Consider the following 17,872-nt stretch of genomic DNA (forward strand, 5'->3'; position numbering starts at 1 on the left):
AAGAGCATCTGGAGTCTTGCATGAATATCCATTTATTTTATGGACATTGTTATTTGATCTGTTTTAGAACTCTTTACTGTCAAAGTAAATATTGTGCATTGTCAGCGAACAAGTGCACATTGTTATCTCTGTTCTGACTCGTGTGTGTGTGTGTGTGTGTGTGTGTGTGTGTGTGTGTTTGCATGTTTGAGATAATCTTGTTTTCACAGAGTGCAAAGAATTTGACCTTAAGTTTCTAAGTGTATTGGCCCTCGATTGATGGATTGTTTTTTTTTTTTTTTTTTTTTTTTTTAACAAATGTCCATAAAAGATAAGAAATTAAATTAGTTTAGAGTACCAAACATATTTTAGACATTTTTAAAAATATTTTATTTTGAATTAATTTACTGTGATTACATTATAAAAATGCTAATGTTTATATAAGATCTTTAATGACACTTGACTTATTTAATAAATTATGAATATCAGTAATACAGAAGTACACAATTGCAAAAAACAAACTCCACTCCATGGCTTATATGAGAGAATAACAAAAGATTAATGAGTAGTGTTGAGTGTCATATTTATATGGCATTCCATACATTTCTTAATAGTTGTATTATATTTGCAACTATCATATATGTATCCTAACATTTCCAAGAGAATTACTCTCCGGGTTTGTCTTCTGCTCCTGCTCAGATTCATCAATATAATACTTGGCCTGAATTAAATTTGTAACACACACACATACTCGCTGCATATTAGAATCAGACTCATATTACACATAATTACTTGCAAAAAATATATATATGAGATCAAACATAGGATTGTAATTCAATGCAATGTGACAATATTGCAATATGGTATTAGTTTATTAGGTCGACATGAAACAAGCTACTGAATTGTCAGTTTACAAAAGATATTTTCATCATTATTGTTTGTTGTTTGTTCTTATATCTCGTAGGTTAAAATCAGTTGTTTATGCTTATCAGAAACATGCAGAGTGAGGGAAGGAAAGGGCATGAGTCTGTGAGAAAAGTGTGATAAGGATCGATTTATAGGGCTTCTGCTTCCAGCAAGAATTACCCATCTGGAAACCTGCTAGACCAATATGTATGGAGATGCCCTCCTCTAAAGTTAGTTTAGTCAATGTAAATCAGAAGCACACATGTTAACATGTTAATCACTAATCCAGTCAAATTTCACCTTTGTAAGTATTACAGCAAGGAGAAATAAACGTATAGCCTTCAAATCCTAAAAATATAAAATAATAATTTAATCCGAGACTTCACTGCCAAAATTATAAACTGTTAGCTACTATGTTTCTAAAAGAAAACAACTTGCTTCTACAGCTAGACCAAACTTGCCAACTGATGTTGATTTATATTTATATCAAATCGGTGGGTTGTGAATTTAAATTAATTTTACCTCAGATAATGCTTATGATGATAATTAGTCTTGTAAATTACAGCTCGTTATATCTCTTATTTAGCAACAATAACATCAACAGCTTCAAAATACCTGTTCCCATACGTCAGTTCATGGTGGAGGTCGACGCGTCAGAGGTGGGAGTAGGTGCAGTTCTTTCCCAACGCGCTTCCTCAGATGACAAGATGCATCCTTGCACGTTTTTCTCCCATCGCTTATCACCTGATGAATGTAACTATGACATTGGTAACAGAGAATTGTTGGCCATCAAGTTAGCGTTGGAGGAGTGGCATTATTGGTTAGAAGGGTCAGGGGTACCTTTTATCGTCTGGACCGACCATAAGAATCTCTAATATATTAGATCTGATAAAAGACCCAACTCCAGGCAGGCTCGGTGGGCCCTTTTTTCGGACGTTTTGACTTTTCTCTCTCGTACAGCCCGGGTTCCAAAAACATCAAACCCGATTCATTATAACATTTTTGATCCATCCGAACACCCGATCACTCCTGAGTGCATTTTACCCAAGAAAGTAGTTGGGGGAAGTCATGGCCTAGTGGTTAGAGAGTATGAATCCTAACCCTAAGGTTGTGGGTTTGAGTCTCGGGCTGGCAGCACCAAGACTTAGGTGACCTTGAGAAAGGAACCGAACCCCCAACTGCTCCTCTGGCGCCGCAGCATAAATGACTGCCCACTGCTACAGGTGTGTTTTCACTGCTGTGTGTGTGCACTTTAGATGGGTTAAATCAATGCAGTGCACGAATTCAGAGTGGGACACCTTACTTGGCTGTATGTCACGTCACTTTCATATGGGAGGTCGAATCGAAGGTCAAAGGTCCGGTGAGAGTTCTGCTGTATCTGACTGTTATTCTCTTACGTTCTGTGTTACATTTGCTTCCTATCATCCTTTACCCATTACACATTGTCCATAGCTGCGTCTGCACTTAATATAAGTCCTGTTATCATTCTCATCAATCATTACTATCCCACTATTGAACAGCTACTGTACTTACCTGCCATTACCTGCATTGCTTATATTATTTGTCAATAAAGACACTGTTTGCTCTTTTAGTCTGTGTACATGTTCTTATTCCGTTTATGTTTCATTAAATATTGGAGTTCCTACCTCAGTTTTTCCACATGAAAAGTAAAAGCACAGTGAAATAACCCATGGCTATATCCAGTATTTTAATTTATTGTGATAATGCTGTGTTTTTCATTGCATTAAAAGAAAAATGATTTTTCCAAATTATAGTTTACTTTATAACTCTGTGTTTTTCATGCAAGCTTGGTGTACACAATCGCAGCAAACAAAGCACATTAATAAACAAATCATTTGTTTGCCTTTGGCTTATATGAGAGAATATTAGAGCATTAATATGTAGTGTTGAGTGTCATATTCATTTATAATGTCATTAATGTCAGGATCAAACTGTCTTTCAAGTAACATCTGAAAGCCAAAATATATTTACCCTAACATTTCAAAGAAAGTGGAATTGTGATGATGTTTATTCTCTGGTTTTGTCTTCTGCTCCTGTTCAGATTCATCAATATAACATTTGTCCTAAACTAAATACCAAGACACACACACACACACACACACACAGAAACAGGATCCCATTTTTGTGATATTCTATAGAGGCAATAGTCTTTATACTGGATAAACTGTATTTTCTACACCCTTACCCTAACCCAACGACTCGCAAACCTTTCTGCAATTTTAGATTTTTAAAAAACACAAGAATTCTGAATCGAGACACCTTAAAATAAAGTAGCCTATATATATTTATTTATTTCCAATTTCTTGGCACCATGTTAGTACACCCTGTCAAATAGAGGCCTGTTTTGTCTTGCATAGGTATGGTATGGTATTTGTGTGGATAAGCTTTGATCAATGGATTTTAAAGACTTTATTTCATTGTTGTGTAAGATTAGAGACGCCTTACTGCTAATGCCTCAAAACACATGCTGATGCAATCCCCTTGACCTGACAGATCAGATCAACAAATAACATCAAGCACAACAGAATCCCAGGACAATGCAATACAGCGGCAGTTATCTGTCTGAAGCGTATTTAATCCATATATTGTTTGCATGTGTTTATGGCAGAGTGTTAACAAAAGACAGCTGCTCTTTTCAGAATTGGGGTGTAAAGGACCCAAATCTTTCCTAGGAAGATCAGCCATGCTGTCTGTATGTATACCATAATCTTCTTTAAGGGTCAGATTATGAAACAAATTGAGGAGCTTCATAGCCAGTGTACTTGTATTGGGGTCTATTGGACTGAGATAAACTGGACTGGTACGTATTTCAAATACAATTCCTTAACTGGAAAATAGCCTCCATACAGTTGCATCTAATATTTGTAATCCTTCTGTGCTCACATCTTTTGCTAATAAAGAATTAAGAGTCTTAAGTATTGTGCTGTTTTTATTTTATGACCTGATTTGAGCTACATGAATACCAGGGAAAACAAAGGCTAGTTGCAAAGAACAATGCTCATTCTTGTCAAGAAGAATTGTTTACAAGTGTATTACGTAATAGACATAAGACGTTTATGTTTATAGGCATATCTCAGAGGTCAGTTATAAAATATTACTCAGTGGTCGGCTATAAATAATACCATATTGGTCCTTGATGTGACGCCATGGAAAACAGCACAGTCATTCTCAGTGATTTAATACATTATTATTATTTTATATCTATAATTAAAATAAATACTGTTACAGCATAATTTAATATTTCCTACAGATTACTATGCCACTGGATAAGATATGGTGGACTATTTCAGTTACATCACATGCTATGTATTTTAAAATGTTCTTTAGATTAATTGTGAAATGCAATTACACCTAGAGCAAATAACAAAGGAAAATATTAGTAGCCATATATTTGTTGGTACAACTACAAACCTCATAATATGCTGGCCCCACAGTAATGCATTCATAATCTCACTAAATGCAAAAGTCAATTTTACATTTGAACAAGTCTATAAATAACGGTGCATGGAGTTCAATGTAATATTTTTGTATTCTTGTGTTATGCGTGGCCAGAGGGTGGCGTATTTTTACTTCTACGCAGTTCATTTTTTTCTGGAACAAACAGATCGTATTCTACCATTCCAGAAAGTTCCTCCTTAAATTCAGGCTCTAATTTCAAAATCAACACATTCCTTTTAACAAACTGTCAACAGACCTCCATTTTAAAAGTAAATGATTTTAAACAATACTGAAAATCTATGTATGTAGCATAGCGGACGCGAGATGCATAGTAGACATTTAAAGAAAAGAAGAAGAAGAAAAACCTAGAGGGAATGCTGTATTTAAATGCGTTCTTATATGTACAATAACGCGAATACTGGTTCGCAGACACTGTTGCTAGACAGGGACACCCGAGTGCGTAAAAATAGACCATCATATTCTATGCGTTATGTAACACGCAGCACGCGCAATACGACTTCACGCTTGTTTACAAGTCAGAAAAGAGTCGCTTGATTTATGCGTTTTCTCACCCCCACAAGTGCGTATATTAACATTCTGACACACTGTAAAATGAAATTTGGGTCTGACTAAATTATAATTCTTTTGAAACAACTACACAGGCTCATCTGTATTTGTCGTCAATGCATGTTTAAAAAACACTAAAATGTTTGTATATCGAATGTGTTTGGAGTAGCCTATACTGATTAAAACATGTCGATGTATATGGTCGCTAGCATAATAATAAAACATTTTACAGCTAACCAGATGCAAAGTCTCTGCAGCACTGAAGTGCGTAGGCTATATACAGTAGATGTGTCACCCACACAGCGCTGTTTGTTTTTGAGAGGAGGAGAGAACAGCTTGTGTAAAGGGGGATTTGCCTATACTACGTCATGGATTTGTCAAAGTACTGCCAATCTTTTCGCCTGGCCAATGAATCCAATGAGAAACTCCATCCGTTGGGTTCGCAGGCACGCCTCTAAAAGATCGCACCGCCTTACATGCCCATCTTGGACTGTTTTCACTGATCCAAGATGGGCTGTGTAGAACGTCACGTGTTGTTTGTTTTTTAAGCTCAGTCATTCTGAGCGAGGAGTTGTTTTGCGGCGAACTGATAGACGTTGCATTTGGAAAGAGAGCGGAAATCTCCAATTCTCGGATATTTAAGTTTTTCATCTCTTTTTCTACGGATGGATAACAAGTTCTTGAAACTAAATAAGTAAATTTTAAACGCAAGAATGGCAAGTCCGCCTCTTAAAGGGGGACCCGCGTTATCAAATGACAACAACATTCATTCAAACAACATCAGAAAATGCGGATACCTCAAGAAGCAAAAGCACGGACATCGGCGCTATTTTGTTTTGAAGGATCAGAGTGATGGACTGCCTGCGCGGCTGGAGTACTATGAGAATGAAAAGAAATGGAAAAACAAGTCCGCTGCAAAAAGAGTCATATTCATCGACTCCTGTCTGAGCATAAACAAGCGCGCTGATGCGAAACACAGATATTTAATAGCACTCTATACCAAGGACGAGTATTTTGCTATTGCTGCAGAGAATGAGCAAGAGCAGGAGAGCTGGCACGCAGCCTTAACAGATTTATTAAGTAAGGGAAAAGTGTGTGACAGCTCCGTTTCTACTTCGGCATCATCTCTGGTGGGCTTCGAGGAGGGAAACTACGGTATGATTACACCAGTGAATGCCGCGTATAAAGAGGTATGGCAAGTAAATCTTAAAGCAAAGGGACTTGGGCAGAGCAGAAATATCACTGGCGTTTACAGACTGTGCTTATCAAGTCGGACAATTAGCTTTGTGAAACTTAACTCGGAGGTGGCATCTGTGACACTGCAGTTGATGAATATACGCAGATGTGGGCACTCTGATAGCTTTTTCTTCATTGAGGTGGGGAGATCTGCTTCTACTGGACCTGGAGAGCTGTGGATGCAAGCAGATGATTCTGTGGTGGCACAAAATATACATGAGACCATTTTAGAAGCTATGAAAGCGATGAAAGAGCTGTCAGAGTTCAGACCACGCAGCAAAAGCCAGTCATCAGGATCAAATCCCATCTCTGTACCAACTCGACGGAACCTAAACAATCTACCCCCTAGTCAGACGGGGTTGGTGAGGAGGTCAAGGACGGACAGTACAGCAGCAACATCTCCTGTCTCCATATTTTCCTCTTGCCGAATACGCACAGCAAGTGAAGGGGAGGGTACCATGACCAGGCCTGTCTCCATGTCAATATCTGAGAATGGGAGCCCGACAACTGTTGGCCGGAACCACATGAGCAGATCTAACACAGTATCTGTGGGCTGCCGGACATCAGAACCATCACTGCTTCATCAAAGCAGGTCCATGTCCATGACAATGTCCCATTCACCACCATCTGCTGTAAGCCCACTAAATTTGTCCTCAGTCAGTATGAATGGATCCATCTCATCTGCAGTATACAGACCCTCCAGCTGCAATGATTCTGTTTCTGGGTCACCCAACGATACTGGCTTCCTCTCATGTGACGATTACAGTTCTAGCCCAGGGGATGTGAGGTACAATCTAGCAAACAGGAGTGACACTCCTTCTTCTCTCTCCAGTACACCACCCTCACGAGAAGCCAGTGAGCTCCATGGTTACATGGTGATGGACAAACCAACACAAAACAAGATGTGGCCAAGTAACAGAGAAATGCTGGAGGTGGAGACATACCGGAAGAGGACATATTCTCTGACAACCCCTCGGCAACAGGTAGCACACTCCCATGTAGCCTCAGCGTCACTTGATGAATACATGCTGATGAGAGCTGCGAACAGCCACTCTGGACGGAGCACAAATTCTGCCTCTCCTAAGGTCTCATACCCAGAAGATTATGGGGACATTGAGATTGGCTCTAACAGTAATGTGGGTGATGATGGCTACATGCCTATGACACCAGGCATGGCACCTCAGGGTGCCAAAAATGATCACTACATGCCCATGAGTCCTATGAGTATTTCAGCACCCAAGCAGATCATTAACCCCAGGTTACATCCCCAGTCCACAGGCAGTGGCTGCACCACTAATTCGCCCAGCAGTGGATCTCTAGAAGACAGCGGGTACATGAAGATGTGGTCTGGGTCCAAGTTTTCTCTTGAGGGCTCTGATGGGAGAGCGGTGAGTGGAGAATACATGAATATGTCACCTGTTGATTCATGCGTCTCACCCACACCATCAGATTGTTTGCTGGGTCAGTGTGAACCAACACAACAGCCCTCCCCATCTCTAAGTATTCGCTTCAACAACCAACAACCTAAACGGGCAGAGGATGACCAGTATGTTTTGATGAGTCCCCAGAGCCAATATCCAACAGAAGAGGAAAACAGAGTTTTTGCCCTGCCCCCTCTCCGTCGCCCTGATGCCATAACACACAGAGCAAGAGTCAACAGGCCCAATAGGTTATCTCTAGACACTCTGAGGATGCTTCCAAGCATGACAGAACATCCTCTCCCCTGTGAGCCTAAAAGCCCTGGTGAGTACATCAACATAGACTTTGCTGCTACTACACAGTACTCTTCTCCCTCTATGGTTTCTGTGGAAAGCCAAGGGTCATTGTCCAACCTCAGACAGGGATCCCCCCTCTCAGACTACATGAATTTCAACCATAATTCACACCCTCCTAAACTGAGGGAAGCACTCAGCAGTCCCCTGGATAGAATGCCAGAGCTGGCTGAATGCCCATGCCCGCATGATGAGAGGGCTTTTTTCCTCAATGAACAGAGGAAATCATCATGCCCATCTGGCACCGGTAAAGATAACTACACTGAGATGAGTTTCAAAAGTGTTCAGATCTCACCTCCATTCCTGACTGAGAATGGTGAGAGTGTTTCAGTCAGCCCCACTAGCGGGGTTCAAAGGCTTAAATTAAGTGACCAGGGGGTTTCAACTGGAATTGGTGCTTTCTTGTTGGCTGCCTCCTCTGTAGACCCAAATGGAGGAGCAAAGGTGATCCGAGCAGACCCTCAAGGCCGGAGACGGCATAGCTCTGAGACCTTTTCATCCACCACAACAGTTGCACCTGTATTTCCTTCCTTTGCACACAATGTTAAGCGCCACAGCTCTGCTTCAGTCGAGAACATCTCTGTCCGAAGCAGTGAAGGATCTGATGAGGAGTATGGGTCTCCCATGTGCAGAGAGACTTCAGCTGGTTATCAGAACGGACTTAACTACATTGCCTTAAACCTCATGGAGAAACAAGAGATGGGCAAATGTGAGCTTGTGGGCTTCAAGACTGGTGGTTGCTGCAAAGCAGGAATAAATGGATTACATGGAACTTCATATGTGTGTCTGGGATTCAAAGAGACTGCAGCCACTGTACAAGGTGAGTTCAGATGATGTGATGTGCTGTTAGATTGGAAAGATGACTGAAATAAACTGGTAAATGCAGCACATGGTTGATGTCATTGTGTTGGACAGTGTGGTTAAAAGTCAGCTTTATTTATATAGTGCTTTTAACAATACAGATTGTGTCAAAGCAATTTACAGTAATAAATAAATAGTGTCAATAATGCAAAATGAGAATAGTAAAACACAATTCTCTGTTTAAGGCAGTTCATCATTGTATGTAATGTTAGTGTTATTGTAATGTTACTTAAATATTGCAGTGCTTCTACATAGTCACATATATATATATATATATATATATATATATATATATATATATATATATATATATATATATATATACATATATATATACATATATTAACTATACTATATAAATGTTATAGTGTGTGTGTGTGTGTGTGCTTGTGTGTGTATAAACATTAAATGAGCAATAGCATTAGATTATATTTGATTATATTAGAGTTTTATATTATGTGTTATTACGTTGTGTTATTACTTTATAAAAATTTACTTAAAACTGTATTCAAATATTTTCAGTTGTCTCTTGGTAGCATATACTACATGTATGCTTGAATTTATTTTAATTGTAAAAATGAATATTATAGGAAATGTAGGGCACAACTCCAAATTAATCAGAAATTATACAAAAAGTAATTAAACAGAATATTAGGGCGGAACGAGAGTATTATGTAATTCAAAACATTTATTGAGGTTTGCACCTCTGGCTATTTATGTAAGTATATGGGGCGTTTATGGCGATGATAGGGTGTTTTTCATTCAGAGGAATTCCAGAGAAATTTGCAGCATGAGAAACGTGACTAGCTCAGTGTCCGCGCGCGGTAAACAACCCAACTGCGCAGGCACGATGACGCTGCAGGATAGAGAGGGGCGCGCGCCTGTTTATTTACCCCAAACGTGATCGACGCTGGGTTTTTGCAGACTGAAGTCTGTTAATGATTAACACTGTTTTAATGTTTGCAGGCTTTTGTATAAGCTGTTCTCAGATAATGGAGCATGCACCGAGGAGAGAGAAACGCTATTTCGAGGTTCATTTTGCTCACATGCGCAGCCGTTTTCATTCTGTGAGACCATAGCCTCGTCGATCCTTTTCCAAGAAACTAATCACCGTTTACTTGTTATCATTCAAACGATGTGTTATCATTTCACATTATATTCTGAATTTTATTATGCAATATTTACCCCAGCATGATGAAGCAAAATGCTATTATATTTCCCATTAACAGGGACACGATTCCCATATCAAATCTTCTTTACACATGACATTTCTTTCAGAAGTGCATGTGCTAATTTGCATACTTGGATCATATGTGGGTGTGTGTGAGATCGAATTGCTGTCACAAGCTGGAACAATATGCTGCTTTTAAGAGCAGTGCCTGGGGCTTTTCCATGTGCACATTGTTTTTGCATAGCACACAGAAGACAGAACATGCCATTTTCTGAGGCACGTACTTCACATCTGGTTCACCCATATTTCCATAATGCCTCAGTTAGAAGCAGTGTTTGGGCCCAAAATGATCCCCACTGGTTAAAAAGACCTTTCATGGCTGGTAGTTTTCAGTGCAGGCAGCCTGCAGAGTAAACATCAGTCAGAGGGTTTAGTGCACAGGAGTTTAACTCTTTCTTGGCTGAAGTATTGAGCTTTGAGAATATGAGAGGGCAGGAAGAGGTGGGGGTGAGAGCTTGTTTGCATTTTGTCTCTGAAAATGAACATGTGCAGCCATGTCCACGGGTTGGCAGAGCAGAAGAGGGAGAGCCTGATGGAAGTTTGAGCCATGTGCTTCCATCAGCAGGAAAAACAAGCCAGTTGGTTGTTTGTGGTTCGTTGTCAGGTAACGATGATGTTTCACGCTTGGAATGCCTGACTGGGTAAAGGTTCCTGGGAGAGGCGAATACTCGCTTGTTTTGGTTTCACCATGAGCTTTAGTATTGTTCACTCGCTCTCCACTCATTGCCAGGCTTTCATTTCACATACAAGGTGTTGACAAGAACTTGTTTTGCTGTGTATTAAATCAAAGAATGCCAGGGACTTTCAAACACAATAATGCTTTCACTTTTGTATTCAAACTGTGTTGCATTTATACATGGGTTTCTTATGTAGAAAAAATTCCAGACAGCTCAGGAGACAATTTTATTTATGAAAAATTGTTATCATAGTTGCAGAGCAGTACTGGTCATGCCCCATCTGGTTGAATTCCTCACAATTAATATACTTTTGAACTTTTATTCTTCGTTGGTTGGATTATCAGTAAAACTTGATTTGAGCATAGGAGAATGTTTGTGAAATTGTCTTGGTAAATTAACATCCCCAAAGCGATGGCACCCTGGGGTGTTTTCTGTGTTACCTAATGGGTTTATTATGGTTCATAATATCCAATAATCTGAAAATGATGAGCATGTAAACATGGTCGGTGTATAATATGTTGCTCCCCATAAAAAAAAAAAAAAAAACGTTAAATAAATTAAATATTTCGGAATACTGACATTTTAAAGAGGTACCTTTCAAAATAAGAATAATAAAAAATACCAGAACAAAAATAAATATTGTTCAAGAATTCACACATTCATAAATCATTTTCATTAATTTTTATTCTTTTCAGGCATTCTTGCCAAAAGTGTATTGTTTTGTAATATGTTAAAATTTATGATTATATGTAGAATGTCTCCGTATGGATTTGTAACACATCTCTGTTAATGTCCCTTACTGTTCTTGTAAACAAAGCTGTATTAATCAGTTAAGACCTCGATGTAGAACATATGTAAAAGTTAGAAAGAAAAGAGAACTATCTTGACCCAGAATCTTTTTTGAGACAGTTAGACATAAAAAAAAAACAACTTTTTTTGTACTCTTTTGTTCACTCACTCAATCTCTTTCACTGGAATCATATTTCTAGAGGTGTTTGTGTGCATTTGCGTGTGTGGCAGATGGCTGAGCAGAGAGGGGTGTGCGTGTGTGTGTGTGCACCTGCCGCTCTGCTCACCGCAGGTCTGTTATCAGGCATGGCAGCAGCACAGACAATTCACTAATGACAGCACGCCATCTGCTTCTGCCCCAGGACAGTGGCTGGCTAGTGCTTGTCCCTTCAGCCTGAGAGGGGCAGGGGGTGGGGGGAATGGAGAGCTGGAGAACCTGTGTGATAGACAGAGAGAGATAAAGAGTAAAAGTGATTTGCAGAGAGAAAAGAAATTAGGAGAGATGTTTTAAATTTGGACAAACTTTTGTCCAAATGTTTTTACTGAAAAACTGAAACTAAAAGTTTTAATTTTGCCAAAAACCAAGTTTTGTGAATTCAGTTTGGGTCATCGGGTCATGGTGTCTTGTTTTCTGGTGATTAATTAAACTGGGAAAGTTCTTTGGAAACAAGTTGCATCTTGATATTTCAGCCAAACAAATGTTCTCATACGCTGTTGTAATTTTTGGTCACAGTGAAGTGTGCCACCCTGCTGACATGTTTACTTGTTGCTTATCCACATTGTATAAGAAACACTTACACAGTCAAAATGCAAAATCAGAGAAGTGCTAATTAAGTTACTTTTTTCAAAACATTTAATCAGAAATTGTAGATTTTCTTTTTGTATCATTCAACGATCAACTTCAAAATGTAACTACAACATGATTCAAATATAATAATTTTTATTGAAAACATAAAAAAAAACATCTGGCTAAAGAAAGTTCTAATCACTTGTTAAAATATTGTTGCAGAAAAGAAACAAAATTTTAATGCAAATATTGTACAAACTTAATTTAATTAAGTTCTGTTCAGAATATAGAAAGGATGTAATAGAATTTATATTCTAATTACTAGGGAAAAAAAGTGAAATATTTCTTAGCATTTAGTTAGGATTCATTTAGATTCATTTCCATCAAATAATGTCAGTCATCTTGGATGTCCTGAGTTCATTTTCAGCAAGGGTGAACTATTCCTTAATGGTGTGAAATGACACAGTTCATATAGTTGGCTGAATGTTAATGTGTGTAAACAGCTTGCAAGTTTTTGTGTACCTTTAGCACGTGGACAGTGAGTGTGCATTTTCTGAGAACTTAGTAACTATTCTACTAGACTTTGAAAAACTAGAAAAATCTGTCCCTGTCTGTTTCTCTTTCACTCACTTGCCTCATGTCAAATTATAGACTAATTTATTACTATTTCCAAGTATGTTATTTATACTGTCTCTTAGATACTTAGATAGATTCTGGGTTAATTACAACTTCACAGCTTACATACCACAACAGTGTAAACACCAGTCAATTACCATAGAAAAGTATTTCATTTATTTACTATTAATTACTATATTTTATTACTATATATATATATATATATATATATATATATATATATATATACATACACACACACACACACACACACACACACACACACACACATATGTATGAAACATGTTTTATAGTAAAACAGAAGAAGCTTAGACCTCATCACTACTCTTTTGACTAGTTATTTGAGTCTAAACTCAATATTTTTGCCATTTCTTAGTTTTTAGGAGGTGCTTAATATCAGTTTCCAAGACCTTGTAACTTTAATCCAAGCTCCAACTTTAAACAAGCTGAGATTTAAGCAACAAAAATTGTTAACCCAAGCAGTTCTCTCAGATTCTCCACCTCTGCAGAGCTGGCTAAACTAGGCCGGGATGTTCCCGCCTGAGATAGCCATGTCAACACTGTCAATGTTACCCACATTTAGCCAGGAGCGAGAGGAGATTACTCTTAGGGGAGAGTGGGGGATTAGACATTGTTCAGCGGCTTGTTTTGAGGCGGATGAAAGGAGCATTGACTCAGACATAGACAGTCATTCATGCAGGTTCAAAACAACCCTGTCCTCAAGTAGACATCACAACATTTCCGGGATAGTTCTGCGCAGCCTCATTAGCTTTCGTTTCTCTGCCGATTATAGACCTAGATTTTAACCCATCACTTTGGAAGGATATATTGCCCTTATTAAATCCACAGCTTAGATTGTTTATTAGAGGACTCCGCTGCCCTTTTGTTGCTCCACAGTTGTAGGTGTTGTGATATCGCTATCCAGTGATGCACAGTCTAGCAGAGATGCTATGTCATGCGTGCATTAAATGAGCATTGCGTGACTATTTCCCAGTCCTGGGCATCACTCACTGCTGCCTAGAGCTTTCAGCCTTACACACTGCATTATAGGCTGCGGACATGCTTGTTGGTAGTATCATCATGCAAACCCTAAATCTCATCAGCTGAATAAAAAACAGGGAGGATAACTATTTAATTTATCTACTTGCATGCAAGCTTGAGCCTTTTGGTCTTGAATGGCAGTTGTAGTGTTGTATCCTTTCTGCTCAGTGACTCATTGAAGTTAATATACAGTATTATTATACACTGACCGTTATATTCTGTGAAATTTTCCGGTTGTGTGCATCTAATAGGAGTGTTTTTGCTGAGTGTGTTGCAGGGTAGGAAGAATTCAGTCTCACTTTCAGCTCAAATGGTGCAAACTTTACTATGATCAGATGCATAGATGTTGTTTAGGTTGTGTAAGAAATTTACATACTTATCTAATCCCCACTCTCAGCATCTTGGGCAGAGTTGGAAGGTATTGTTTTTAATGAACTTTACCATTAAGTGAGGAAAGAAAAAAGAAAAATTGCTGTTTTGGCAGTAGCTGGTCTAAACAGATTTTTGCTCAGAGGGTCCAGTTCATTTGAATTGAACTGTAAAAGACTGCTTTTGGATAACTTTTAAGATGCTGTGACATGGTTTGATTTTTTTCATTTTATACAATGCAAGTACTTTTTTTTTTTCTCTCAATACAAATAGAGCTTTAAAGATATTTTCTCTTGTTTTCTCCCTCTTACTTTCAGATTGAGCAGGAAGCAGATGTTACTCCTCCTGGTACCGAGGCAAAGTGGAAGCTCAACCAGTAACTGGTCTGGACTATGCTGCTGTAAATGAACTGTGACCTTTACACCTCATCCTAAAGCTGAACGTCAGTGTTTATTCCAGTGAGGCCACTTTAACATGCGACTTTTCAGGAACTGCAAAGCTGCTGCTGCTCTGTTGGTCACAAGAGTCATGAAACCTTCATGCCACTTGTATGTTTGAACATTTATTATTGTTATTGATGTGAACATTTTGTTTCGGGGTTGTTCAAATTCAGAACAATGATTGGAATATAGTTTACCCTGAAATCTGTAATCTTTATTTACCTAACCTTAATAACTGTAAGGTACTTTTTGCCCTGTCGTACGAATAGCTACAATTGTGGAATTTAAGTAATTTTAAATGATAACGACTAAAAGATTTCAACGAGTCCTCTTTTAGGAAAAGATGTACGCAGTTTAGAAGAGATAAATCATTCAGAATAATTTTTTCCTCAAAATTGAATGTTCTCATATGACCAATCCAAAGCCTTACTCTATATATCTGCAAAATTGTGATTATGTATTTTGGACCTAAACAATAAGAAAGTTATCAGAAAGTTATCAAAAATAAAAGATATTTATTGTATTCACTCTATTTTATTACTCTATTTTATTAAATAATTACATAGTAAGTTGCTATATAAGAGTCCACTTTTGATATGCAGAGTTTCCTACCACTTAATCAGAGGTAGTTATTGCACATAATATTTAATAGCTACACAAATAGATATTATATTTATGACCAAATATGGTCAGTCTTTAACTCTTATGTTTCCTCAGATTCGTTGTCACTCTCTCACCTTGCCACATAAAACATGGCCATTCCCTTTTCCTCTGCCTCAAGTCATATTTAACACTTACCAGTTATATCATATTTATATCACAGTTACCAGTGAATTAAGTTAAAAAGTACATGCATTAGACATTAGGATGCACAGAAATGTTGGCTACAGAAAATCTGGCCCAAAAATGTCTGCCCCATGATTGTTTAGAATACAGTTAGTTTGAAGTAAATATTATATCGATCGATATTGACACTGTGGAGCTGCATTATATATTATATTTAAAAATAAATATTTAAACCATTTTGGAAACCAATATCTTATTGTAAAGTCACACCAATCAAAGAAAGCTAAAGTAATCATTTAAAACACTTTGGATTTTCAGATTAGTAGATCCAGAATTTGCCAAGAATTTCTGTTCATTTCAGTGCATCATTACTAGACAACAGTTTAATGGTTGTCTGTCCTAATCCGCTCACATTGGCTCTGTGTTGATATGTGGCAGCGATGTCTCATTCAACTAGATTGTTACACATGACGCATCTGAATGTAGAGCACAAAACCCACTTACATTAGAGAACTGATTAGTGGGGCAGAAAGGAAATGATCACAACATGAGTCATTTTTAGCCACTGTCTGCTTTTCCCTGAATGTTGTGAACTAAATTAAAGCTGTGATGTGCTTAGCATGAAGATTAGCTCTTCATCAACGCAATATATTAGTGTCTTATATTAAAATATTAAGCAAACTGCAAAGAAAATAAACAAGAAATGCAAGATACTAAGCATTGCATTGGTGAAACATGCTTTTTTCATATCTCAATGAATCCCTTATCTAAAAACACACGTATAGCACATAGATGTGTTGATAGTATTTTTTTATTTTAGGTTTAAAGCCCTGAAAAGTAATTTCTTGAGGTGATGGTACATATTCTACTTGATTCTTGGGTAGGTCTTGCTTCTTAGGTAGCTTTCATTCACCCTTTCTATATGCAATACTTACAAATCAGATTAGTTTACAAAGTGGAACCAAATGTATAAATATTATGTTAATATATTTGTTAAAAGATTTTACAGAGATATTGAATTTATGCTGTTTCTAAATTTCTTTCTGCCAACTTTTAAAGCTTATTTTCTTTTGCTTTTTGAAACTAATATATATATATATATATATATATATATATATATATATATATATATATATATATATATATATATATATTCAACAGTGTTCTTGAAATAAAAATATCTATTGTTTGTAGGTATCAAAGGGTTAATATATTTTCAATATTTGCCAGGTTTAAATGAACGAGCTGTGTCTTCCATTGTAAAAATGTCACATACTGTTCATTGTTATCCTGTTGACAGATCATTTAATATATCCTTGATGAGTATTGCTTTTGTTTGTGTTGCAAAATATAGTCATATGCAATAATACGAATAAAATCATTATTTAAGGAAAATAACAGTTTTATTGTTCTTTATACGCTTTCTACAACAAATGTGAAGTATCAATAAAAAACCCAATGACGCACAAAGTATTACATAAACACCTACAATATTTTGCCATAATTCCCACCTCGTTACTGAAACACTGTGTCCCTAAGCTTGAGGGCAATAGAGGAAGGAACACACAGTTCATTCATAAACAAGTGGACAGATTACTTCCTGTGGAATGAGCAGGACAGAGGCAAATGTTTTCCTGTTCCTATCTTGATTCCCAGGCTCTCATTGACAGACCAGGATGCTAATAAATCACAGTATTCCAATCTGAGGAAGACTCTAAAGTCCAGTCCAGCTCCACATGCTTCCTATCCTCTGTTCTCGTCTGCAGGAAGCTAATAGATTTGTAAGACATCCTTCCTGCTTTCACTATACACCATACAGTATCCAGATTATTCATTTTACAGCATCACTTTTAGCTCTGTAAATGAAAATAAAAAATAGTAATGTCAGTGTTATGTGCTATATATGTGGAAGTATTTCTATAAAAGAAAATACTAAACTTTCAGGAAACATTTGTGGATTAAAACATTGTGGAATCCTATAGGGTGGAAATAAAGAACTACATATAGCTAGATCAGTGTGGGATTGACAGTCTACTTACATGAGAGTGTTAGCTTAAAGTTATTCTTTGAAACCATCTTTTGGAATTTTTGATATTTACTCAAGGTTTTAAGGCAAGACTAGATTATCAACATGTACTTATGTACATATACATTACTACCATAGCTGGGTAGATTACTTATGAATTGTAATCCGTCACTGATTTCAGATTACATGACAAAAATTGTAGTCAGTAATATAATCTCTTAGATTACACATTTTTGGTAACGTAATCTGATTACTTTTGGATTACATTTAGATTAAATTTGTGCTAACCCTCATTTGAAATCACATATAA

General features: G+C 37.4%; 1 protein-coding gene across 1 annotated transcript; it reads left to right on the forward strand.

Annotated features, from left to right (window-relative positions):
* The first annotated feature begins 5,403 nt into the window (after positions 1-5,403).
* Positions 5,404-16,934, forward strand: irs2a (insulin receptor substrate 2a). The gene is made up of 2 exons (XM_052547076.1): positions 5,404-8,739; positions 14,628-16,934. Exons 1-2 carry the CDS (start codon positions 5,625-5,627, stop codon positions 14,630-14,632), a joined length of 3,120 nt encoding a protein of 1,039 aa, XP_052403036.1. The 5' UTR covers positions 5,404-5,624; the 3' UTR covers positions 14,633-16,934.
* Positions 16,935-17,872: the final 938 nt, after the last annotated feature.

This window comes from Carassius gibelio, chromosome B1 (assembly GCF_023724105.1).
Source record: "Carassius gibelio isolate Cgi1373 ecotype wild population from Czech Republic chromosome B1, carGib1.2-hapl.c, whole genome shotgun sequence".
NCBI lineage: Eukaryota > Metazoa > Chordata > Actinopteri > Cypriniformes > Cyprinidae > Carassius > Carassius gibelio.